Source organism: Anser brachyrhynchus, assembly GCF_964034855.1.
Source record: "Anser brachyrhynchus genome assembly, chromosome: 1".
NCBI lineage: Eukaryota > Metazoa > Chordata > Aves > Anseriformes > Anatidae > Anser > Anser brachyrhynchus.
Window position 1 is genome coordinate 56044648 of NC_137694.1, and position 24707 is coordinate 56069354.

Sequence of the window (24707 nt, forward strand, 5' to 3'; positions counted from 1 at the left end):
ATGTGTGTAACATTTTTAGAACAGGAAACATTGCTAGGTTATGTAATAAGTTGAAAATAACTCAACAGCATCTTGAAGTTTATTGCACACTATGCAATAAACTTTCACATATCTTGTAAGATATCCTCTAAAACTTCAGAAATGGTTTGTGACTCTAATAAAGTGAGTTCTTCTAGTTAGATTTTAAGAAGTATTAAAAAAAAAGAAGCCTACACCCTCCACTCATATAAACTTACAATAGTAACGCTCTATTACAGTCTTAGACTTGCCAAAACAGTTGCACAAAACTGTGCACTTGTGAAACGGACTGATCTTACCTGTCAGCAGTTCTCAGCAAGTCGGGGGATTAACGTGAAGGTTTAAAATACTTTCATTGGAGTGGCTGTTGGTGGATCATTAATCCTCTTGAAAATAGTACATGCGATATATCTCTAGTATAAGGGTCTATGGAAAGATCATAAACATAACTGGGTTCTGTTCTTGGCCTTTCTGCCTTCCTTTGCAGCAGGCCTGTGTGCTTTTTTCCTCAAATTTAAATTTTCCGTCTACCCATTCTACCAAAGGAAGGGGGAAATCTCGTGGCTGGTGCAGAGAAATTTTGCACAGGGAGGGTCAAGCATTTCAAGAGCTAAGAACTTGAATGTGACACCAAATTGCAACTTCCGTGTGCTCATTGGTTCCGTGCTGAGATGACTTGCTGATAGGCAGATTTTCATATTAACCTTTTGCATTCCAAGTGCTTTTATCAAAAGATCGTTTTCAACTTCTGCGTTAAACTACCACGGCTGCCTTATTGGTATTCAGTGTGAAACTCAAAACTCAACGTTAAGTCTTTCACTTATGTCACTGAAGTTAACAGATGCTAGAAGATATCCTTTCTGATGCTGTCAGCTTTGTTCCATGCTGAAGAAGGTCCTTTCAGCTCTTCAGAGCTAGTTTAGCTGTTAAAATAAAAGTAGTTCCTGTTTGGCCCTCCAGTGTGTCATTTGAAATAGTAGTTTTAAGTTAATGCCAGAGTTCTATTTTGAGCCAGTAATGTCTGAAACAAATACACATCTCCACGCCAGCTGTGCTTATAATAGATTAGCCTTTCAATTGGAGTGTTGGGTTCAATTCAGGTATTTAGGCACAAAAGCCGTTACTTGTGCTTTAATAAGATGAAGATGACTCTTGTCTTCCTCCTGGTAGGACCGACAGCTTCTGCTCAACGTAACTCATTTGCTTCCTATACATAGCTCTGTCAGCGTGCTTGACCAGCTGTCTTGACACGGCGGCCTCCCTCAGTTGCCTATCCCAGCGCTGATTAGTTGTCTCTTTATTGGACAAAAATATTCTCATGCATCTGTCTGGATGAGATCATTGTACTGCAAGGAAACTTCCCTCAGGTGTTTCTCCTGGCAAGTGGAAGCTGGCAGGAGGTGATGGAGTTTTCCTCCAAACCTGCTTCATCAGTCTGACAAAATTAATGCCTTCCTTTTTCTGAACTGTTGCTCTGTTCCAGCAGACTGCTTCAGTCCAGCTTCCAGACCCTTACACCATTTGTATTTGAAAAGTGACATTTCTCCTTTGTCAGCAAACATTGCCAAAAAAGTCATACAAATACAGATGAAAAGACTTTAAATTCCATGTGGAATATTACCGCAGCACTTGCTACTGCTTTTCTTGTGCTTTCACATCTGGTCTCCTGTGGAGTCAAATGAAGTGTTAGAAGAGAACCTGTAGTTTTATCAATGTAAGCTATTCCCATCCTAAAATAAGGAAAAGGTATATTGTATGAACTGTGAATGTGGTACTCTAGAGTAGACTGCTTTCTACCTCTTGTTCGTGCCCTGTCTTCCAGTAGTGTAGTCAAAGATCAGGAAAGAAAGACCCAGGCTTTCAGCTGCTATTTTGTACTATGAAAGCATGGTCTGCTATGTTGGAGAACTGAGGCAGAAGTTAAGGGAACTAGCATTGCCAAGACTGTTTCTGCAAACTTCTTAAACAGTTCCTTTCCAGCACTATCTCAAACCTAACCCGATTAGAATTGAAGTGAAGTTTAGCTTCCTGGAATTGTAGTCCTATGTGAAAGGGTTTCATCCAGCTTTAATAGCTTCCCATTTTGGAAGGAAATGCTTTTCTCTAAGTTATTTAAATCTTCCTCAATTCATAAAAAAAAAAAAAAAGTAAAATAAAAAAATTAAAGAAAAAGACAGCCCCTTAAGTAGGGTGAAAGTTGTATCAGATTTTTTTTGTTGTGAATCATTTTTTCATTCTGAATCAGCTGTGTGAGAAGAGTGGGCTAATTGCCTGAGGTTAAACCAGCACCTAGAAATTCTGGATATACGACTGTGTAGTAGATGCTATTTTCACCCTTCTTATCACAATAGTCTGGTCCTTACCTTTATCTAGCTAAAGAGGCTAAATCTGATTGCTTTCTGTGCTCATTGTGGAGAACTCTTTACCCACATCAGAGCACTCTCCATTGAGCAAACAATAGAAGAGATGGTAGCAACAGAAAGTGCCAAGTGTACTCTTCTGGTAGCATTGCAAGTTGCTGTAGAAAGCTTCTTATATCCAGATGTTTCAAACAGCTGCCTCTAAAATTATCAGGGAGCTCTAAACCCCAAGAGCAAATTTTGGAATGCTATTCTTAGAACATCTAGGAATCTAGGAAATATTCCTATTCACAGCAGAGTCAACTCTGAATCCAGCCTAGCCCAGTGATCTTGAAAAGCTCCAAGGAATACACTGGTCTTATTTTTCTCTAGGAATTATTTTGGCTTGATTTTCTACATTGGAATGGTGCTTTTATTAAAAGGGTAGGAGGGAGGAACAACTTCTCTTCAAATAAACCTATGTAAAATTCTACCCTCTAGAAAGGAGACCCATCTAGTCTTTCCCAGCTAGAGCAGCGTCTGCCTATTTACTGCACACCGAGTGTAAGTGAGCAGGGAGATAACTGAAAATAAGCAAGCTGTGCTCCTATTCAAGGAATACATTAAGACCTCACAAAGTAGTTTGATGCCACCAGTAACATTCATCCATTGGAAGTGTTTGGGGTTGTGTTATCTGTTCTTTCCCATGTTTAGTAGCAATGAGTTAATATGAAAACTGTTGAGCACGGGCAAGAAGATCTTGTACATCCTGCTAATGAGTGCCATGTGTGAAAGGGAATATGCATCTCTGTATTGTCTTTACTGTAATATCTTGCTGTGTCTCTGCATCATCTGTAACATTTCTGGACGTAAGAAAACTGATTTGTTGTCGTGAAGTTTTATTAAGTTGTAACTGAGCAATTACTGGATAAATATATGCAGTAGATAGAGAAACATTAGGCAGAACATAACAAAATACATGGTTCTAGGAGCTGAGCGCCTATCATATGTAATGAAATAGACACTTAAATATCAAAATGTTGAGATGAAGAAAAGCCACTCCTAGTGGACTGTTAATTAGCTAGGGAGTTGGCTAGTTTGATTATCAGTGTGACTAATGTGTCAGTCGATGCTTTTTGTGTACTTTGGAAAGGTTGAGTACCATCCAAGTCGATATAACTTCAGGTGTTGCTGAGATTCTAATATCGCTTAGAAGCACTTAAAAAACATTTTTTTTTGGAAGTAATACACTGTTAAAAGGCATGAGTGTACAAAATTTTAACTCCTGTTTTTATTTTTGGGGCATTTTCTTCCCAGACCTACTCAGGCCTGTTCTGCGTGGTAATCAATCCTTACAAGAACCTGCCCATATACTCAGAAGAAATAGTGGAGATGTACAAAGGCAAAAAGAGACATGAGATGCCCCCTCATATCTATGCCATCACAGACACAGCCTACAGGAGTATGATGCAAGGTGAGTGCTGACTGAGGTAATGGCTTTTTTGTTGAAATAACAAATCAAGGTTGCAGTCAAAACACTGTAGGAGAACAACACTCACTGCTGTCAAAAGGCATTGCTACTTCCTTGTTCGCAGGCGCCTGACACCTACTTGGTACTGGCTCTTGTGCTCAGGTGATTTAATAGCTTTCTCCTGTTCCAGTGGATTGAAGAACCTTGCTTCAGAATATAAGAAGGGTCTGATATTCTTTAGCAAGAGCTAAACTGGACATAAAGGACGGAACGGTGTGAATGCATGTGGTTCAGAGAAGTAGGCAAGGAGAACTGAAGTGGTAAATTTTCCTACTCTAAGTGATGATCTTACAGAATCATAGCTGTAGATGGGCAAGTATGTGTATTGGAGTTGATGGAGTTGTTTAACAAAATTATTAAAACCCAGTCATACAGCTTGGTTGGAAGAAACGAGCTTAGTATGCCCTACATTTTGAAATGTGATGATCAGTGATAGTTTTACTGATGATGAGTTGTTTGGTTACATTCTTGTTCTGTTAAAAATAAAACTTCCTATCAGGCAATATTAAATACATCCATTGTCTTCTTATAGAATAAAAGAAAGTAAGCAGATTGACCTGTTTCCCCACCACCGTGCTGTGCATACCATGGGGAAGTAAAGAGTCATAAATACCTGCTTCTTGTTTGTCACTTGAGAACATAAAAATGGAGCTCTGAAGGTCCTGTGCATATCCCTCCTTCTGTGAGGAGGTCTTTCACAGAGAACGTGCTTGTGTATGGGTTACTTGGAAAGTGGTCGGGTGTGGAGGTATTCTGTGCTTTTCTTCCTGTACTTAGCTAGGTTATATGCAGAGGCACGCTTTGTAACGTTTAAAGGACAGTTTGATTTGGCATAGTTTGTATAAATTAGATACTCCTTTATTTTCTGATAGATAGCAATGATGATTAAGGTGTGTGTCTCTAGGTCTTGTCATTAGTCTCAGGTGTTGAACAAAGGCCAGATACAATAAACATGCTTTACAATTCTAATTAGTCTCTGCTCTAAAGGGTTCTGCATTTTCGCTGCCCTCACTACCACTTGCACTTCCAAGCATAGGAAAACTATAACAACATGATTATCCAGAGTGGAAAGGGAGCAAGAAAAACTTCTTCCACTTGCCTGAGTTATGGCTTTAAACAAATTTACCATGTGAGCAACGCTGAAGAAGGCTGCTAAGGTGTGGTGCCATGTGGATCAGAGCACACTGGAGAGCTAACGTGATAGATAAATTAAGCTGTGTTGGTAAAAGCCTTGGGTGTGGAGGGGAGAGCCATACTGACATGCTGCAGTTGGACCGGTGGCAGGGTACTGATGGCAACTTGTGGACGATATGACAGCTTTTGAGAAAATACTCCTATACTACTTAAGTGTTGCTCTGAACGGAATGCTGTATCCAGAGTGTGTGTGTGGGGACCCTTGAACCTGGATCTACGTATGCCCTCACTTCCTTCAAAGACCGAGCAGCACGATTGTCTATAAACCTCTTATCAGTGTTTCACTTCCTTTATTACTTCCTTCTCTCTTGCCTGCTCCTTGTCAGCTGAAGTACCAACATATATTTTCCTTAAACGAGGTATTGACTAAACCCTACCAAATTTATTGTTCCCTAAAAAGATCTTTTCTACATAGCATCAGAAATGGGCTCTGTGGCATTGTTGTAAGAGACCAAATAAGTCTTTCTCCTTCCACAGTCAACAGTTAAACCATTTGGAACTGCACGGTTTTGCATCTTGTCCTTTATCCCTACCATACACCATCAGGATGTGGCAATGGATATCTGGACAGCCACAATTCTGCAAGAAGGAACAGATGACATCTACTTGTCTGATAATGGGTCAGAGCTGGTGGTTGGTCTACATGGATAATTCCTCTCCTTTTCAAAAGAGGTGTCTCCATCAGACCACCCCTTGAGTGGTGTCCTAAGTTCAGAAATCCCAGTCTTGAATTTTTTGTTGTACAAAGTTGAAGACAGGCAGCCCTGCCACTGTTTTCCTAGCACTGGAAAGTTGCTATGAGCTCTTTTGGAGTGTTTACCTTTTCCAGAACAGTTCTAGCTACATGATATATTCTCAACAGTCCTGACAATCTAGAGGTTTGTCTCAGCTCTTCTCTGCCTGGCTTGAGATACCTTGTTGCTGTCTAGTTGGAATGCTTGTTGGACATGAAAATCATTCCCACTTATCTTTTGAAGTAGCCTGCTTTGACCAATTAATTAGGTTTGGTAGAATTTTGTGTGTGTTGGTTCATATGTACGTGTTTGATAGCAAAAATGCCTGGAGATCACTGTAGGGTTATTTGCTGCCTTATTTCAAAGGAAAACAGCAGCATTCTGGTGTATGCTACTGGGAGCGAAGGTGAGTAGGTTGTTGCAATGTCTCCGGCCCTAGCTAGCCTCTAGGGCAATGGAAAGCAACATTCCTAGTCCACTTTCTCAGTTCTGCTTAGCAGTGGGGGAGGCTTGATGCAGCAGCCAGTGGTATGGCAGGAATCTGTACAGAGAACAGAACATGAAAGGGTCCAGTGCTCCACATGAGCCGGAGGCATTTAGGATTAGGATGCCTTCCCTACAATACTTTCAGAGCCCCAAAGACAAGGAGTCCTTCATGGTCTGAAGGAGGATAGCAAGCTAGAGACTGACTTCTTCCGGCACGGGGTATAGTTATCTCTTAAGCTGACAGACTGGAAAAGCTTTTCACATTAATTGATACGGACTGTTTTACATTTTTCCCCCAGTCAATTTATGGTATTCTAATAAGCAGGCTGTTCAAAGGGAGGTTCTTCAGGAAAGGAATTGGGAAGGGAGAGGAAGATGAGAGTTTTATTCCAAATTCTGCTAATCCAGAAACTATTTAACCCTTTTCAGGCATCTCTGCTGGTGCACAAAGTTTGGTCCTCTTTCTGTGTTTACCACAGTTATTCCATTTGCAGAAGTGTCATGTGGCATTCATGTATCCTAAGAGGTTAAATTGTTTTTGTTAAACTTCACCAGAAGCATTTCCTTGAAGCAATAAGATAATGGAGAATGTGTTAAAAGTAATTTTTTTGATTCTTTTTTCCTTCTTCCTCCAACCAAAGACATTAAGATTCAGAAATGAGGTAAAAACGTTATTTTGCTGAATGGTACTTGGAGATGCTTCTTGTGTTTCAAGAGCAGAATTCTGAAGAAAATAAAAACATTTTTGCTTTCAGAGAAAAAAAAAACACACACACATTTGTCTTAATGTTTTTGTTCCCTGGGTAACCTGGATGCCAGAAGCCTCAGGTCTGACTGCTTTCAGAAGAATTACTTTTCTGGCACTGATGACTGAAGAAGCATAGTGCCTGTAAGTGGAGTGGTGTCTTGAGCAGACAAATCATTAATCTAAAGCAGCAGATGTACATTGAAGGGGTAAATTCTTTACCTCAATTTGCGTTCTCCAGAGGATCTATTAAGAAAAACATTTTAAAGCTATCAAATAGCACCTGTTTGTCTGTTCAGAGCGCACACAAGGAATTTTTAATGTCAAATACTGAGGCTAGAAATAAGCTAGAAGTTTCATTGGTGTCTGGAGCATGATGGCCATTTTACTGTCAGTGCCTGAAACTCCTTTGTAATAGCTTGGATTAGTATGGTTGTTCTGGAATGCTTTCTTCAGAGCTCTTCCCTTGTATGTGTACTCTGCCCATTTTTTTAAGCTACTATTCAACTTGCTCAACTAAAATGTAGGAGAGAAAACAGACTGTACGTTGCTAGCGAATGCACTCTATCTCACTTCTCATCCAGTTTTTCCACATGTCAGTATAGAGCTCCTAATGGTTCACTGAATAAAACTCTTAAAATCATTGTGCAGTGATTAAATCCTCCTTGACTGTGATGGATTAGTTTGCAAAGGAGCCTATGTGGCCAGCAACTTGCTGGTATTCACTTAGAATTTAGGCAGTCTATGGGTTTGGTGTTTAAAAGAAAAAAATCTGAAGTATAGCACCTTCATGATCTTTACTGGCCTTGTTATATTCAGGGAGGAAACAGTGCTAGCTATTTTAAGACGAATGGCTTGCTTTTGAAGGTCTTCAGATGCACCTCAGACCCAGTTGTCACTTTCACAAGAAACCATCCTTTAGATCTGCTCCTACAGAACATGATCTTGAAGTATTTGTAATTCTCAGCCATTTACATGTTTCTTAAGTTTCCAAGCTAGTAGAGACTTCCGTTCTAACTTTTGGGTCTCAGTTCTGCTTTCTCAGGTTGCTTCTTAGCACTTGTCTGCTATACTGCACTGTGTTTTACACTGTCCCAAAATGTGTCTTTATTTTCTCTGCAATATTCTGTGCATGCCTACCAATTGAGGGATACCCGATTGAGAGAGCTGTTCAGATTAGGTAGGGGCTTGGATGTGTCTCTTTCAAGTTGCACATAAGGGTCAAATTCTGTTTCCACTAAAACCTAAGGAAAATAGCATGTGGTTTCGCTATTTTTTTTCCAAGATCTGTCCAAATTTCTGATGCAAAGGGCAGTATTAAATTTGGATACTAAATATGGAGGATGTTCATTTGATGGTGCTTGTGTGCAAATTGCAAGAAAACACATGTAGTTTCTGATTTTCTTGAGATGTTTTACATGCTTTGAATCATTTGAGATTTCTAAATGCAACTCTAAAAAAATCTGTCTTGAAATGTGGTTTTCAATAGAACAAGGAGCTAAAAGAGTCCATTGCCCGCTTGTTTTTTAGTAGTTACCACACCCTTTTTGCTTCATTCCTGTAAACCAGAGCAGGAGCCTTCTGGCAGTCACTTATGTAATAGTTCAGCCCTTTCTGTCGGTTTCCCTGCTGTACGCTGTTTTAGTATCGTGAGCAGCCTGAGCTTTTGCAGGCCGTATACCAGTTTTTCTTTCCTGTCAGAACTTCATAAACATTTGTGTAACCGAAAATTACAGCCTAACTTGTTTTCCTGTTTTGCTATCTCCAGATTCAGTTGTGGAATGCTACAGAAAGGGGTATGGGCTTTAGTCCAGAAATGGCTTGGGGAAATAAATATTTGCATTTGACCCAGTAGGATGTATTTCATTTTTTGAAATGAAACTCTTTTTTTCCTTGTGCTTGTCCTCAAACTTCACATACAGCAAAGCTGAATCTTGGCACTGCAGTGGTCCTGCCAAATCAAATGACTTTTTCCTTTTTCATATCTAGAAGTTCAACTCTGTGAGAGCTGTCTTGCATATGCTATGCTTATCCTTCATTTGATTTTTTTCCCCTTGTACTTAATGATAGGTTATTAGCATTTTGAAACTCTTGTCTAATGCATTCCTTAAATGACAGTGCAAAAGCAAGCTGTCGGGCTCTGTTCTGGTGTTTCCCAGGAGCGTTTTTGACACTCAAACCAGTGTCAGGAACTCAAACCAGCATGTAGGTTAAAGCACCGCTGTGAATATATTTGATTTTATGCCGGTGGGGTTGTTCCGGGTAGCGCAGCGGTGTCAGGTGCCTGCGGCTCCTCATGCCCCAGAGCCCTGAGGGAAGGACGCTGGCTGTTAGACGGCGCTGAGGTCAGAATGAGCAGCTTGAAGAGAGCGAGAACTGAAGCTACAGCATGGCTGGAGCACACATTTCGACTCCTCCTCGCTTCAGGTCAGCTCGGAGGCGGCCAGCAGGCAGATGCCTCAGCTGGGCCGCGGGCCCTCAGGGGCGCGCTGCAGTAACGGAAACCCAGAGGGCCAGGCCCCTCCGCTGCGCCAGAGCGCGGCGGTTAGGCGGTGGGTGGTACCACCTCGCTATGGTTAAGCTCTCAGCCTTAATGAGTCAGCTATAGGCAGGGGATCGCAAGCCAAGCCTTTGCCTTTCAGCTAGGCTTCCTCTTCGCCGGGGAGATGATGTCAGCGCAGCGTGCGCGCTATATTACTTCTCCTTTTATGGCCATGAGCAGGCCTGGAACCAGTCGCTCGGGCGGAGGAAGTGGCTGATAAAGGCCTCTTAGGCTACACATCTCGGTTACAGAACATCCCACATTGCACAGTTCCAGCCTGGCAACCTTTTCCTTCTCCCATCCCAAGACATCCAAAAAAATTCAGGAGTCTGGGGCTCTGTTCGTTTATCGTTTATGCCAATATATTCCACCACAGCAGTTCAGAATTCCCTCCGATACATTATTTTGCACTGGAGTCTTTGGCTGAGGACTTCCAATACATGAGATGTCTGTCTTGTCAAAACAAATTTTGGCTTTTAATTAATTTAAGTTTTGGCTTTTAATTTTAATTTTTAATGTGTGCCAAGAAGTCCTGGAAGCAGTCTAAAATGAGGTCTTTTATTTTAGGGCTGAAGGACGTCGATAATAAGTTAGATATCATATTTTTAAAAATACAGTAAAATTAATCTAGTGATCTTATTGTACCATACTGCTGTATAGCTTAAATTTGAAGGACGTCAGACTTCCTGAATTTTTGGGTGCTTGAGGCTGCTGCTTCTTATGATCACTTGAATACTGTGGTGATGGGAGCTAAAGAGGAGCCCTAGATAAAAAGCTTTCCTTGCCAGCTGGTCTGAAATACAGAGCTGTTGCTATAATTAACTAATGAGTTGTTATTCTGGATTGTTCTTAATAAGTGACTCTGTTTAGGATGGAAAAGCAGATGCAGATTTCTTTTAATCAGGCGTTCCTTGATTGTGTTCTTGCAAGCAGCTGAGTTTATGGTGCCCAGCACAGTCTCTTCTGCTGAGTAGGTTGCTTGCACAACCGACAATGGAGTAAAGGCAAGTGCTGACTGAAGCTGTGCAGTACGCCCATGTTGAATGATCCCCTAAGAAAAAAAAAAAAAAAGGTGGGGGGGGAGTTGGAGGTGGCCTCTTGTCTGGGCAATAGCATTCTGATTCATGACGGCACAAGTCGGTATTGTATGGAGAATAAATATTGGCATTTACGGCGGGTCTTAATTGGAAGCGTGTCTAAAAGTTATGCTTTTGTGTTTGTTAGCTCTTTGGCCCTTTGGTAGGCTCCAATTTCCTGTTGCTCAACACATTATTCAGTTGTCTGTCTGTACACAATTAGAAGAATTCCAGCTATCCCAATGACTGCTGCTTTGCCGTCCTGGGAAAGAATTTCCCCCGGATTGCAACCAGGAATGTTGCCTTTTATGGCAGCGTCTGCACGCTGCCGGTGGCTTGCCTGCACTCGCAGGTACCTTCTGGCTGCCCTACAGCGGAGGTGACTAACGCAGCTGCAGCAGGCCACCGGGCGAGTGCTCTGGGGGAGGAAAGCCCAATGTGAGAGGGCTTTTGAACGCCGTCTGTGGCTCTTCCTGCCTTGCAACACCTCGCTGTGTGTTGGGGTGTGGAAAGATCCTGTGCTCATCCCTTTGTGACTTCCTTGGGTAGCTCCACAGAGCTGGTGCCTCTTATTCCTTTTGCAGTGAGGCTCTACAAGAGCTTCTCAGCTAACTGCAGCAGAACCTGTCGTGATCCAGAGTGCTCGGTGCCAAAGAGCTTCTGAGGGTTATCTGATATTGGTCATCTCTCTTTCTGTTCAGCACTTGGTTTGCCTGCCTGCTTATCAGTGTATTTTGCTGGAATGAGGATCCTATCTTGGAGGAGAGGGAAGGGGGAAGCATGTGGTATGTAGGTACTTAGGGCTCCACTGCCTGCATGAGGAGCTCCAGCTCATCATTCCAACACCGAAGCTGGCTACCAGGAGTGAGGAGTGCCATCCTTAGGGACATCTTTTTTTTTTTTCTCTCTCTAATAGGCTTCTTAGAAGAGCATCTGTAGTATCCGAATGCAAAGACAAGCTTTTCTAGGACAAATGGACTGCCTGCTTATAGTCAAGCTTTTGAAAGTCAAATGTTATTCAGAAGCATAATCTTTTCTTTTTACCATAACTGCTTTGTGGTAGAGAATTGCACCCAGGTGTCGCACTACTGCAGAATACATTTCCTTAGGCAATCCATAAATGAGTCACTAGTTATTCCCCGATCCACCCTCAAAGTGCCCAGTCACACAGAGGGCTGGCGTGTGCCTGCTGAGCCATTGACCCGCTGGGAACCTTGAATGGGTGAGGCCTTTGGGGCTGGCTCACATCTGCTCTTCACCTGCCCTTCAGCAAAAGGGGTACGTATCTTAAAGGCAATGAATAAAATTCAGCACTTGAAAAAAAATGAATGTACAGTGCTAACAAAGCCGCATAGTCTGGTTTTGGATGCTTAGTTGTTTGCTGGGCCCAAACTATTTGAGTGACAATTTTCTTCTGCTTGCTTACTTCCAGTCTTAGGGCTGATCAGCTCTTTCTGAGAGAGGTATTATCTGTGGTAAAGCAGATTATTTTCCTCTAAACTTTTGTGCTCATCTGCATATAATGAGTTTCCAGTAAAGGAAGTTCAGAGCAGGAATTACTTATTTGTAGTGTATGAATCTAATGTCTCCATTAGCAGCTGCAGAATAATTTAAGAAAAGACCGAATCTCAAATTTGGTAGTTTCTCCCGCCTTCTGTATTCCATGAAAATGTGTCCCAAAGCTGGATTGCTTCTCTCTATTAAACTGAGTTTATAGGAGATTTTTCTTGTTGAATATGGCATTCATGCTAAATTCACTTGCGGTGGCAGCGTTAAAGGCTATGGAAAGTAGTCATGTAGAGCCCAAGTACTTGAAACTATAAAGCCTTCCCTAATTAGAGTTCAGTCTCTTTATCTTGCACAAAAAGTCTTGAGCTTGGTGACTCAATTATATCATCCAAGTGTGTGTCTGGTGAGGAGAATACTGAGTGCACTTCCTTTCTCTAAGCTACTGGAGAAAGGAAGAGAAAGGACCAGTAGCTAAAATATGGAAACAGTCACATTCATAAACATACTGATGAAAGCTACCAGTTGCGGCAATAATTTATTGGAGGAATTCAGCGATACTTTCTCCTTGTGGATGTTTGAGGCTTGCTGTCTTTTAAGAGATTAGACTCGAGTCTGACACAAAATTGGAGCTCAGTGTGTAAAAAGAACAATAAGGAGATGAAATCAAACTGCTGTGATACTCAGGCTCTCAGTCTGGATGATCTAATAGTTCTCTGCTCTTAAGCAAAATAAATAAATTTGATGGCTTAGTTTGTTCTGTGAGTGTCTCAATAGCTCTGGTGTGATGCAGGACTATGTGCATGACTTGCAGTTCCTAAGCGTTCAGTGTCTGGACAGGTCTCACCTCCCCTGTGATTTCTACAAGAAGCTATTAAAGCTGTGCTAGGCACAGGCACTCTCGCATCTGCCCGGTGCTCCTAGCTGGTTCCTGGTGGCATCGAGGAGAATGTGATGCAGACTGGGGGCAGTCAGAGGGGGAGGCAGGATGGAAGGGTGGATGCAAAGTGAAATCAAGGCAGAAGTAGGGGAGCGTTTTTACAAAGTGCTGGGGGAGCAGTAGGATGAAGGCATGGTGGAAAGACTAGTCGGGGCTGCTTATGAGAAAGTAGAATCATAGGTGAAAGCTGAAAGGAGGTTACAGATGTTGGAGAAGATAGTGGTGGATAAGCTGGTTGAAGGAAGTTCTGTGACTGGAAAGATTTCATCATCCACAGCTGGGAAATGAACCCAGGAATTAGCATGTCTACTGTTTAGCATTCAATACCACATCCCCATTCTTGTTTTTTGTGGCATGTCAATATGAAAAAGAAAAAGTTTCTACTATTATCAGCTGCTCAGTTAATACTATAGGGGATGGTGCCACAAATGTATCAGCTGTACAGCACTTAGGCTGCTGTTCAGTGTTCTAGCTTTCAAGCCCATCCTGTATAAAACAAGTAACAACAATTTCTCACTGAGCTTCCAGTGTTTCTTCTGGGCTGAAAGCCTCTGTTTGATGTGAGCTTTTGGTACTCTGGAATTTTTAATAGTTCATGTCCTGCTTCCACCGGCCCTCTATCTCCCTTCTGTTATCTCTGCTCTGCTGATTGCTTTTGAACATCAGTATGGGTCCAGAATAATTGAAGGGGAGAGGGGGGTGAATAACTGGGAGATGTACATCCAGGTATATATCTGTGGTAAAGAAACATTCACCGGGAGAGTTATTGCATGTTTGTAGAAAGACTGATGCAACCTATGTTCTTTTTTGATGAAGAAAACCTAACAGCACCATTGCAGTTTAACTTTGGCAGATGTGGGAGGGTGGTCGCCCAAAAAGGGTTTACCTGGCTGTATTTCTGTCAGTACTTGTTGAGTTTACTACTTCCTGTTTATGTCTTAGATGTTGATATGCATCTGTCATAGAAATTTGCTGTTCAAGTCTTAGTCTGACTACTGTTTTAAATTTTATTCTAGACCGAGAGGATCAGTCCATCCTTTGCACGTGAGTATATACAGTTGCAAGCTTGTGTGGATGTAAAGGTTTGTGTTAAAAATCTTGGTTGGAGGACTCTCTTGATAATAAGTGCCTGGGGTGGGCTCAGTAAATCAGGTAATAACGAAGAGTTAAGGCAGGCCCCGCTACAGGTCCTCCAATATGTATTTAATCCTTTCTACAGAATAATTTTCATGGGAACTGCAGGAAGGAAGGAGGTTTCGAAAGAACCTTCGTGCCCAAACTCCTGAAGAATGAAGGCTTTATCAATGGAAAAGGCTTGGAGAACTCCTTAAGATTTGATGTAGCTCTTGTGTTTAAGAGTATTCACACTGATGAGGCTGATAAGTAACAAATAGATACTCTTATTTGTTACAGCAGTTTCTCATCTAGACACAACAAATTCAGTTGACACCCAGTCAGGAGGTTTCTTTTCGAAAGATTCATTTTGTTTCCTTTCACCCCTAGCTCTACAGTTGCCTTTGGATGATTCCTCTGCCACGTAGCAATTTTCGTGTCCAAGTGACCAGAGAACATAGTTTTTGTTTGCATTCCGTCCTTTGTGCCCTCATATAGAACCCATACCCACTGGCAAACTGGCAGAGGGCTATCCTGCAGCCCAGCCTACATTGATACCACTCTGTAGTATCACTCAGTTTTTGTTGGCTTTGAGAGGTGTCGTGATAGCCAGAGTGGATTTAAGGAGCTCTGTAGCCCTTTGGGAATTAGAGATAGAAACATGTCCCCCTATGTCTTTTTTGTGAATGAATCGCAGACTTTCTTTACAGAGGTGAATCAGGAGCTGGTAAGACAGAGAACACCAAGAAGGTCATTCAGTACCTGGCTCACGTTGCTTCCTCACACAAGTCTAAAAAGGACCAGGTAAGACCTAGGTTTAATTTAACGATGCTTTATTGCTGTGCTGACTGTGTGGATGATAAACATGTATGGGCTGTCCTTGGTAAAAACCATATTGCTCAATAAAAGTCTGGATGGTAACAGCTATCAGGGGACTGAGGAGGACAGTTTATTAGGAAATAATAAAAGTTAGTCAAAAACTGTGAGTCAGGGAACGTTGTTCAAAGTCATAACTCCTTTGAATTCAGTCGAGCTACAGGGGGAATAACCTCATCCATAACCTCTTGGATTCATGGGCAAGAGACACTATAAAAGAAGCGTCACCCATACTGATCTTTTTATGCAGACATAATGCCTATAACCAGTCCAGGTAGTTTAGAACTGATCATTCCCTGGAGGAGTTGTCTCTTTTTTTTCTGCACATTTATACGTTAGGTCTGGCTATTATAGATACTGATGCAAAATTGGAGAACACAGGGATAGTCAGTGAACCTCAGCTGAGAACTTGAAAATTGTAGGAAAACATGAAACGGGTGGAAAAGAGCCAGGTGTAGCAGCATATGAAAGGAGGGTGGTGGTGATGGTGGGAGGACTTTGAAGATGTCTCACGTATATTTTTTTCCCCTCCCTCTCCCCCGATGGACTATTGCCGAATTCATCAGTTGTATCCTCGTAGGTGAGCTGCACGTTTACTGCACGTTCTGCACCAGGAATGCGTTTTCTGTCCCATTGTGTGATTTTTTTTTTTTTGAGCAGCTTTTCACTCCACACCAATATCACTTTCTGCAGCTAAACCAAACCCATAGACAATTCACAATTTTTTTTTTTGTGTGGTGCACAGTAATCTTTTTATCAGGATGTTCGATCGGAGACTAAAGTACTATAATGAATACTTGTGTTCTGCGTTCAATACTGGTTTGCATTTTAAGACTTTTCTTGCAGGACTTCACGAACAATGTATCTGGAAAAGTATTCCTCCAGGGCAATATGACTGGACCAGGCTTTCCTAGAACCATGAATATCTAGCATGTGTGGTGTTCCTAGTAAGATATATGTAGCTTGGCGTTTGGCTTTCTATTCCCAGCAGTGAGATATGGCTGTAGGTTGCAGAGAGAGGTCGGTGAGGAAGGCTGCCCTCCAGACGGGGTGTTTCAAGACAGTGAGCTTGTTAGCCAGTGCTGAACACATTGGAAATGTTCACTGGTGAGCCATGTAATAAAAGCCAGATGCCAAGTGCATCCACTGTATCTCTACATAAAAGTTTTTCTGTAGTAGCTTAATGTGTAGGCATATTTTATGTGTGTAGAGTATATGAATAAGAAGGCATCCCTACGCGCAGGCATACTATGTTTGTGTGCACACGTTCTAATAAGTAACTTCTGGAATGCAACCAAAAAAAAGCCTTTCTACGTGCCAAACTTTGAGACATATGAAGGCTTTTTCCATGGTCTGTCAGTAGCTGTATTTAGCAACATTCTCCTTTTTTCTTTTTCTTTTTTTAAACTGTGGAAAATAGAATCATGGGCTTGAGCTAAGTATTCTTCCACTGTGCATCCTTGCGCAAAATTTTTACTACCTAAGCAGGACAAAGATCTGCATAGGAGAACAAAACAGTCCTGAGTTGGGCTTGCTGGTGATTTGCTCTAGTTTGATTTTTCAAAGGTTCTTCTGAGAAGTCCTGCAGCTCATGTGTTACTTCACTTTTGTGGTTAAACAGTAGCACTGGCCTTACCAGAGAGGACTTAGATCTGGATCCTTAAATGTTACGTGGTAATGAGTGCTCTGTGCAACAATTCTTTACAAACCTTAAGCAGGGAACCAGATTATGAGGCATTATACGTTAATGTTTTTTGAGGATCTGGGGTCACAGCAGATTTATTCTTTGGGATAGAATATAATAGTGTCAAGCCGTTATGCTGCAAGACAGAAAACCCACTGCTGGCACTGATTAGCAAGACTAAGCATGGAACTTTGTTAGTGACGGTATAGGAAGTAGTGGAGCTTTTTTTGCCAGGAAGGTTTCTTGACTGTCTTCTAACAGAAGTTTTGAGCGTAAGCTCCTGTTTTTCAAGTATCTGAGCAAAATCTGATTTATATAAAGCATATGCTTTATTTCCAGTGCTTTTGTTTTGGAGGCAGTGGCTGCTTCCACTAATCCCAATGCATTAGTATATTCAGCTTAATAGCTTTTAGCTGCATGGTGTGAATATTAAGCACGTTAAAGTTGCTTTTGGAGCCTACTGAATTGAATTACATAAATACTTTTTCACTTAGTCAGACTTTATTTATGGAAGTTAGGATTCATGATTTCCCATTTTTCAGTCTCTGTTCCTCTACTGACTTGTTAAATCACATAGTAGTCTTTTCAAGATGAGAATGTTCACAGCTGATCACGAATTCATGCATAGTGGTTGCAAATGCTTAAATCTTTGTAATGAAGGTTGGGTTATCGATGCTCTCTCTTCATTCCCCAACCAACCCAGTATTATTGGGATCCAGTTATTTGAGAGTCTCTTGTGTTTGTGGAGAAGAATGCAAAAGCAAATCCCTGAAGTGTTTAAAAGTAAATAACTGGGGGGGGGGGGGGGGGGGGGGGGGGGGGGGGGGGGAAGAAAAAGTAAGGGAAACAACATCTTTAACTTTTTTTGGATAGAAATTTCATGCTGTGAAAGGTAGCTGTGATTTCTGGATGCTTGTCTCTGTACATTCTGAAGAAGAAGTAGTTGGCAAAACTTCTCTCTTGCACAGAAATATTTCCAAAAATTGTATGAGGTGAGAAAAAAGAAATTCAGAGTACAAGATAGATGTCAAGGATTTTAATTGCTTTAAATAGGTGTTGTAACTTCGGAGCAGTGAAAACAGAGCATACCAAAGAGTGTGCGCTGCTCAACCGCCAGTTGGAAAACTAGCAGCCAGTGGCTGTTATTGATTCTGCTTTCATGAGGAATATTCTATATACTTCAAATGTATGCCAGGTGTTAAAAAATGTTTCAGGTCAAAGATTAGCAATTACAGGTGTCAGAAAATTAGCAGCAGATAGGAACATTAATTTCTAGAGAGCTTGTTCTAGACAGCTTTGTTGTACTCAGTTTTTGCTTTGAAAATTACCCATTGTATAATAATAAAGAAGTCTCTTACTTCAATAAGTAAGGTGATTGTCAACATTTAAGTTTAAAAAACAACCAAAACACAAACTTCTATAGAATTTTAAACGTAATGGGGTTGTATTTTTAAGCAAAGACAGTGTACAGTGCATGGATACATCACAGTAATTCCAAGCACTTCATCTTATGTGCCGTTGCCAGGGCACGCTAAGAACTTGGTCTTCCTGCTGTGTCACAGGGCTAAGGCAAGTCTTGAGAAGTAATGATGTGACAGACTCTTTCGCCTGCTCCTTTCCTTACAGCTCTGTATTGCTGTATGCTCTGAGCTGGCGTTGTCTTATACCTGTTGCTACCATGGTAGTTCAAGAGACCTAATCACTTCTGAACTATGGTTTATCGATACCTACTTGACACTAATAACATTCTCTTGCGGAGTTATTAACAGGAGGTTCATTAGTGAAAATTTCTGATAAACTTTTGATCTTTGTGTAGCTAAGCATGACCTTAGTTTTATTTTTAGCCAAATTACTAAAACAGATTCAGCCTGACTTCTGTGTAGAGAAAAAATGAGCTTTTTGATCTTCTTCCCCTTTGTTTGTTAGTTGGGTTTAAATGTTAGGTTGTTGAAACTTCTCACTTGCACAGCAACAGATCAAAGTCACAAAGAGAGGGCAGGGACTTCACTGTAGGGTGGAGAGGAAGAAGTGGGTGAGGGAAAGTGTTCTGTCATCATTACATGTGCCAGGATAGGAGGGGGAAATGTGGCTGCTACCCAATTTCAAGGACTGAACCCTGGTTTCAGGGTGTTCTCTTTACAAAACTACACACTGGCTCTGTTGTGAGAGGGCAGATGTCCTAGCTTAGGTTGCCTTCCCAGGGCTAACCCCCTTGTTATGTATACTTCCACTCTGAATGAAAGTGTTTGCAGCAGCTGCCTCTTCTGTATGTCTGCAGTTCTGCAGGGACTCAGTCTTGTTTGGTGCTGCACTTTGCAGGCATGAAGTGAGGTGATTGTGGAAGTTAGAAACAGTTTAGTTCTTTCTTTGGTTTCTGTTGTACTCCTTTTTTATATTTATGCAATAAAAAGTGCTGTTTTTTTAATATGTATTTTTAGAGGGACAGTGTAAGGACCGACCTGTTCTATAAAACACTTCAAAAATGAATTGGAACAATTTTCCTTTACAAATACCCTTAACTATTTTTGTCCCTGCCATTCCAGTTTTCACAGATCAAACTCAGTTTCCATCTCTCATGCACAGAACGTCTTGAGTATTTAGCGATAACTGCTAAAAAGAGAAATATTAATCTAAACCATCATTTGCTGTTTCTAGAAGTTTTTCAGCTAGTCTTGAAATATGCAAACTCCACACCCTTAACACAGAGGACATGTGATTTTAAAAGCAAAGAGAGAGGCATCTAGAGCCTGAAGGGAAAGGTGTATATGCTCCAGTGATCTAGCACTTGGCAGGGATAAAGGTTCTGATTTTTTTTTTTCCTGCAGCTCCAGCATTTTGTGTTCCTGGAGGGTAGGAGGGGTGTGCAAATATGGCAGTAGAATGCAAGCGATCATGCAGTTTGTGGGATACCACTAATTCTCCTTTTTTTGTGTGCCTCCTTACAAAGGAGGTTTTTGCTTGTTTGTATTGTGGAAGACCTAGACTCCTAGTGCAATTTTGTTTTTGTTTTTGTTTTGTTTTTGCAAACACTAGATCTTTCCAGACTAACTTCTTAACCTACTAGTAGCAGAGTTCAGAGCTGTCGCACAGTAGCAAGAAAGCTTTTTTTTTTTCCACTCTTCCTGCCTAGATGGCAAGACGTTTCTGCAATGGGGGCCTGATCTTGGATGGAATGATGTTTTTGATCCTGGGAAGTCTGTGGGATGCTGTGGCCAAGTGGCTTTAAAAGGCTGCCTTTTAACAGAAAGACAGCACTGGGACACCCTTGTGTTGAAGAAGGGAATAAAGTGTTTTTGCGAATGCGTGTTTTACCCAGATAACTGATGAGTCTCCTTCTGAAGGTTTAAGGGATCATCTCCTAAGGTTTAAAATGGCTTCTCTACAACATGCCAAGCTAGTGTGAATTGAAACTCCAGTGCTGGTTTGACCCAGGCATAATGCAGCAGACTGCTACCTACTTGATTCGTTTCTGATTTCCCTCTAGGGAGAACTAGAAAGACAGTTACTCCAGGCTAATCCCATCTTGGAGGCCTTTGGAAATGCCAAGACAGTAAAGAATGACAACTCGTCCAGATTTGTGAGTATTACTATCCAGTATGGTTGCCAATATCCTTAATTTTCCAGGGGAAGGACTTGTTATGCTTTTGGGTGAATTGCTATCCTGGGATAGGGCAATTGTCTGTGAGACATACCTCAAATTAATCTGGGAAGAGAATTTCATTCAGTGAATTATCCAGAAAATGCTGCTGATAGGTTTCTAGTATGGAGAAGTCATCTGCACCAATTATTATTCTAAATTTATTACGGTCAGTTTTATCCTGTCAAGCAAACAGGGATCTTTATTTTGTTTGATCTGGAGAGGTAGACAGTGGCAGAGAGACAGACTGAGAAGCCAGAGCTGGAGCTAAATGGAAATGGTTGATGCTGGTTGAGGGAGGGAGAACTATCCAAAATGTATAGTGCATGAAACTGAAAATGCTTTGGTTGTGGGAAACCTAGGTCAAACCATAATTAAGCTGAATTGTAGGCTGCCTGTCTTTATTTACAGGTAAGTATTTGGTGTCTTGTTTGTTAAATCGTTGTCATGATCAGCAGGCATTGCTTACTGGCTGACCTTATGTTTTGCATAAAACTTGCCTGACCTGTTCTAAATTTCCTTTCCTGGATTAAAAACACCAGATTTGCCTTTGCTGCTCACTGCTGTTATGCACAGAGTGAATACTAATGTTATTACTAATATCTTCCTCTCAGGGCAAGTTCATCAGAATCAACTTTGATGTCAACGGCTACATTGTTGGAGCCAATATTGAGACCTGTATCCTTTCTGTAGCCACTTAAAAGTTACAGGCTATAGAGTGTGGCAGTAATGATGCTTAGCAATCTCATCAGACCTTACTTGTGTTTGCCAGATTGAGAATGTGTCAGGAGGCACTTTAATGTATGCTAGCAAGATTACTGTTGTAGTCTCCCGTTTCTTCATATCGCATTTTGTGACTGTGGTGGAAATCTCTTCTGAGTGAATGAGTTCTAATCATAGGAGGCTGAGATAGCAACAAACCACAATAAGATGAATAGCTGTGGAATTTCACAAGCCATACTCACTTCTGTGCAGGGCAAGTATAGATAGTTGGCCACTATTTCTCTGTTTATCAGTTTAGTTTCTCATATCATAGCCATCAGTCAGAGGTTCAGGGAACTGAGACCAGAAGCTCAGAGGGTTGTTGGCTGATAATGATTGCTAAATCAATACCCATGTTAATGGGCATAGGAACATCAGGTACTGCTAGTTTTCCTCCTGCCATAGAATAGGAAGTGATTTGTACGTCCTGCCATATGCCTTGACTCTCAGAAGATCTCCTGGAGAAGTCACGTGCAATCCGTCAAGCCAAGGAGGAGAGAACCTTCCACATCTTTTACTACCTGCTGTCTGGGGCAGGGGAACATCTGAAGAGTAAGTTTGATTGTTGTTTTAATTATGGGGTTCCTCAGCACTGTGGCAGAGGGTCCAAAACACTTGTATGCTAGCACCTGTTCCTTCGTAGTTCCTTGCCTCTCCCTTTTAGGTATGGTCACTCCTCCTCCTCTTCTGCACGTGCACCTATCCCTTTGCCTTCCCTCTACACTTCTCAGTTCCTGAAAACTTGCTTCTCTGGTTCCTTCCTGTACTTGTTTCCTTGCCAGCAATGACTCTACACCCTTCCTTATCTAAATCGCTGTCCTGTGTTTAGTCTCGTCTTGTATGATTTAAAACCCTTCTAGTGCAGGAATGGTCCTACAGTGATGTACTCAGTGTTTAATTGAATGGAGCAAAGTGTCTGGCGCTTAAGCAATCTAGAAGTCTAGGATGCACCTAGCTTTAAAGCCTCAGCCTAATCTGTTCTTTAGTAGTTGGAGTCCATGTTGTATGAGAGCGGCAAATTGATCTGGAGGAACAACAGAAGGAGAAGACTTTTCTCATAGTTGCTACTATTTCAAGAGCTACATAATAACCTTCCCATGACTTGAAACAAGTGAGGTATCTGAAAATGAAAGCAAATTTACTTTCAAGTTATCTGTGCTTTTTATACACTTAGGGCATAATGATGATTGGCACTTCTTTGGTGGAGTATTCTAGAAGAGGGAATTGAAAGAAATAAAGCAGAAAAATGTTCATCTGTTAGTAAAACTGATCTTAATCTCCGATTCCTCCAGCATCTGCTAGCATGTGCAAGTCAGAAATTTACTCTCAGTGGTAGCTTGTCTATTTATATATATATATTTAAAAAAAGCAAGCCGTAGTAACTTCTTTCTCCTTTTTTTCCTAAGCTGATCTGCTCCTGGAGCCTTACAACAAGTATCGCTTCCTCTCCAATGGGCACGTTACAATCCCGGGTCAGCAAGACAAAGATATGTTTCAGGAGACCATGGAAGCAATGAGGATCATGGGCATCCCAGATGAAGAGCAGATAGGTATGACTCCTCTGAAGGGAGGAAATGAAGGAGGGAACAGATTGCATTTTTCTGGAGCTTTATTTTTGGTTTCATTCTTGGGTGATTTTTTTGTTGTTGTTGTTGCTTGTTTTCCCCCTCCTCCTAACTCTCCCCCCACCACAAAGCGTGAACAGTATGCAAGCGATGAACGTAGTAGCTTTGGAGTGACCCACCTCAGGATGTACCAACACAGTTAATCTTAGAAGTGAAACAGCCAACAAAAACGAACTTCTGTTTGCTGTTTTTGTTCCCAGTTTGAGGGCTGTCTATCCAGTTTATGAATAATACTTCCAAGATATGAGTGCTCCCCCACTTCCTAAATAATGCCTTTTAAGTATCAAATCCAGCCGGTGCTGGATTAGTACTTTGAGAATGGCCTGGTTATAGTGCCTTTTATGCAGCCAGCACAAAATGCAGGGATGCTTACTCACCAGTCATTTATAACCTTCCTTACCGGTTGGGAACCAGTGTTCTGCCCAATCTCAGTTTCTAAATGTATAAGATCTTATAAAATAGGACTTTTTTCCCATATATTGCAAGCATCCATTTTTTTTTAAACATCACTGCTTCTTTTGCTGGATGCTGTAGCTCTTGTGGCTGTAGGGAATATGTGCCTATGCCTTAGCTATTGCTCTTCACAGTCCAGTCTGCTATAAATACGTTCTTTTGTTATTCATAACTTAATACTATTCTTGAAATCCTGAGTCATCTGAGACTGAAACTGCTATATGGAGGTGAAGACATGTTTGCCTAAACAGAATTAAATAATTGCCAGCCCAATTTCTCATTCAGATGACCTGCTACGCTCTGTTTTTTGAGTTTCTTTTTATGTATGCTCTAGGGCATGTCTTTGCTGCCACATGGATGAGCTATTGGTTCCAACCACTGCAGCAAAGATAACTTTAGTATTTTGTTCTTGCCGTTCAAGGTGTGAAGTGTACTAATGTTCCTTTAGGCTGAAAACAAAAATACATAGAGTAACTGGCTGGCCAGTAAGCTTGCTTAGTTTTGATGTAGCCTCTAAATGCTATCTATTTTATCTATGAGACACCATCAAAACAAGGTGTATGTCCAAGTGCCAGGACTCCAGTATCAGCTGCCAAAACACTGGATTTCAAAACGCGTCACTGTGAGCATACATGCTTCTCTTTTGTTAGTCCTGATACAGAATCTGTGGAGCCTTTGTTTGCTCTGCCATCAAAATGATACTGTTTTAAAGGAGCTGTTTCTGTAATAGGTAGAAATTAGGGGATTAAAAAATTGCTGGCCCAAGATCTCTTTGCAAGTGACTGGCAGTTTACTCTGCTCAAGGCAACTAGAAGCTGCTATGCAGTGAGCTTTGATTGATATGTGGTAAAAATTGAATTGATGCTGTGACACTGAAATTCTTTTTCCTGTCCTAGCATCTGATGCTGCTTTTGTGATGTGCAGTGATCAAAGAACATGAATACATCATGTAACAAAGGGTGGGATGATTCAGCATGTGATTAGCAATAATTATGGCATAGGCACTTTTGCTCACATCCTGCTGCCCTTCATATATTGTAACTGTAATGTATGTCTGTATGGACTACAGACCTTGGTCAGGTAGCTGAAAGTAATATGAGGTTAAAGGAATATAATTTTCCTTCCCTTAATTGGTTTGTACTCCTAGTAACTGTTTCTTTCCTGCATTTAACAGTAATCATTGAAAAAATGGCAGATCTTGGCCCTCTGACAAAGAACAAACATCTTCACAAAAAATGTGAATGTTGTAAAATGGGGCATGGCCCTGGATCTTGTCTCCAGCTTTGCTGTAGTGAAGTTGAGAATGGTTAAGTTCCCAGGCTGCATAGTCTTGCATTGGAGGGACAGGGAAAGTCCTGTGCCCAGAATGGGAGTCATAGACAAATTACTTACGTGTGGTGTTTTTTCCCCGATTCCAAGTAGATCTTTGAGAGAAGCCACTTGCCT

The 24707-nt window shown here is 41.3% G+C and overlaps 1 protein-coding gene across 1 annotated transcript in view; it reads left to right on the top strand.

Annotated features, from left to right (window-relative positions):
* Window positions 1-24707, top strand: part of MYH9 (myosin heavy chain 9) — a 69331-nt gene that overhangs the window by 16840 nt on the left and 27784 nt on the right. The window contains exons 3-9 of the mRNA XM_080578916.1: window positions 3675-3831; window positions 14128-14155; window positions 14935-15028; window positions 20269-20361; window positions 21036-21099; window positions 21637-21735; window positions 22590-22733. Of these exons, the coding sequence (XP_080435042.1) occupies window positions 3675-3831; window positions 14128-14155; window positions 14935-15028; window positions 20269-20361; window positions 21036-21099; window positions 21637-21735; window positions 22590-22733 (679 nt within the window). The remainder of the gene's footprint in view (window positions 1-3674; window positions 3832-14127; window positions 14156-14934; window positions 15029-20268; window positions 20362-21035; window positions 21100-21636; window positions 21736-22589; window positions 22734-24707) is intronic.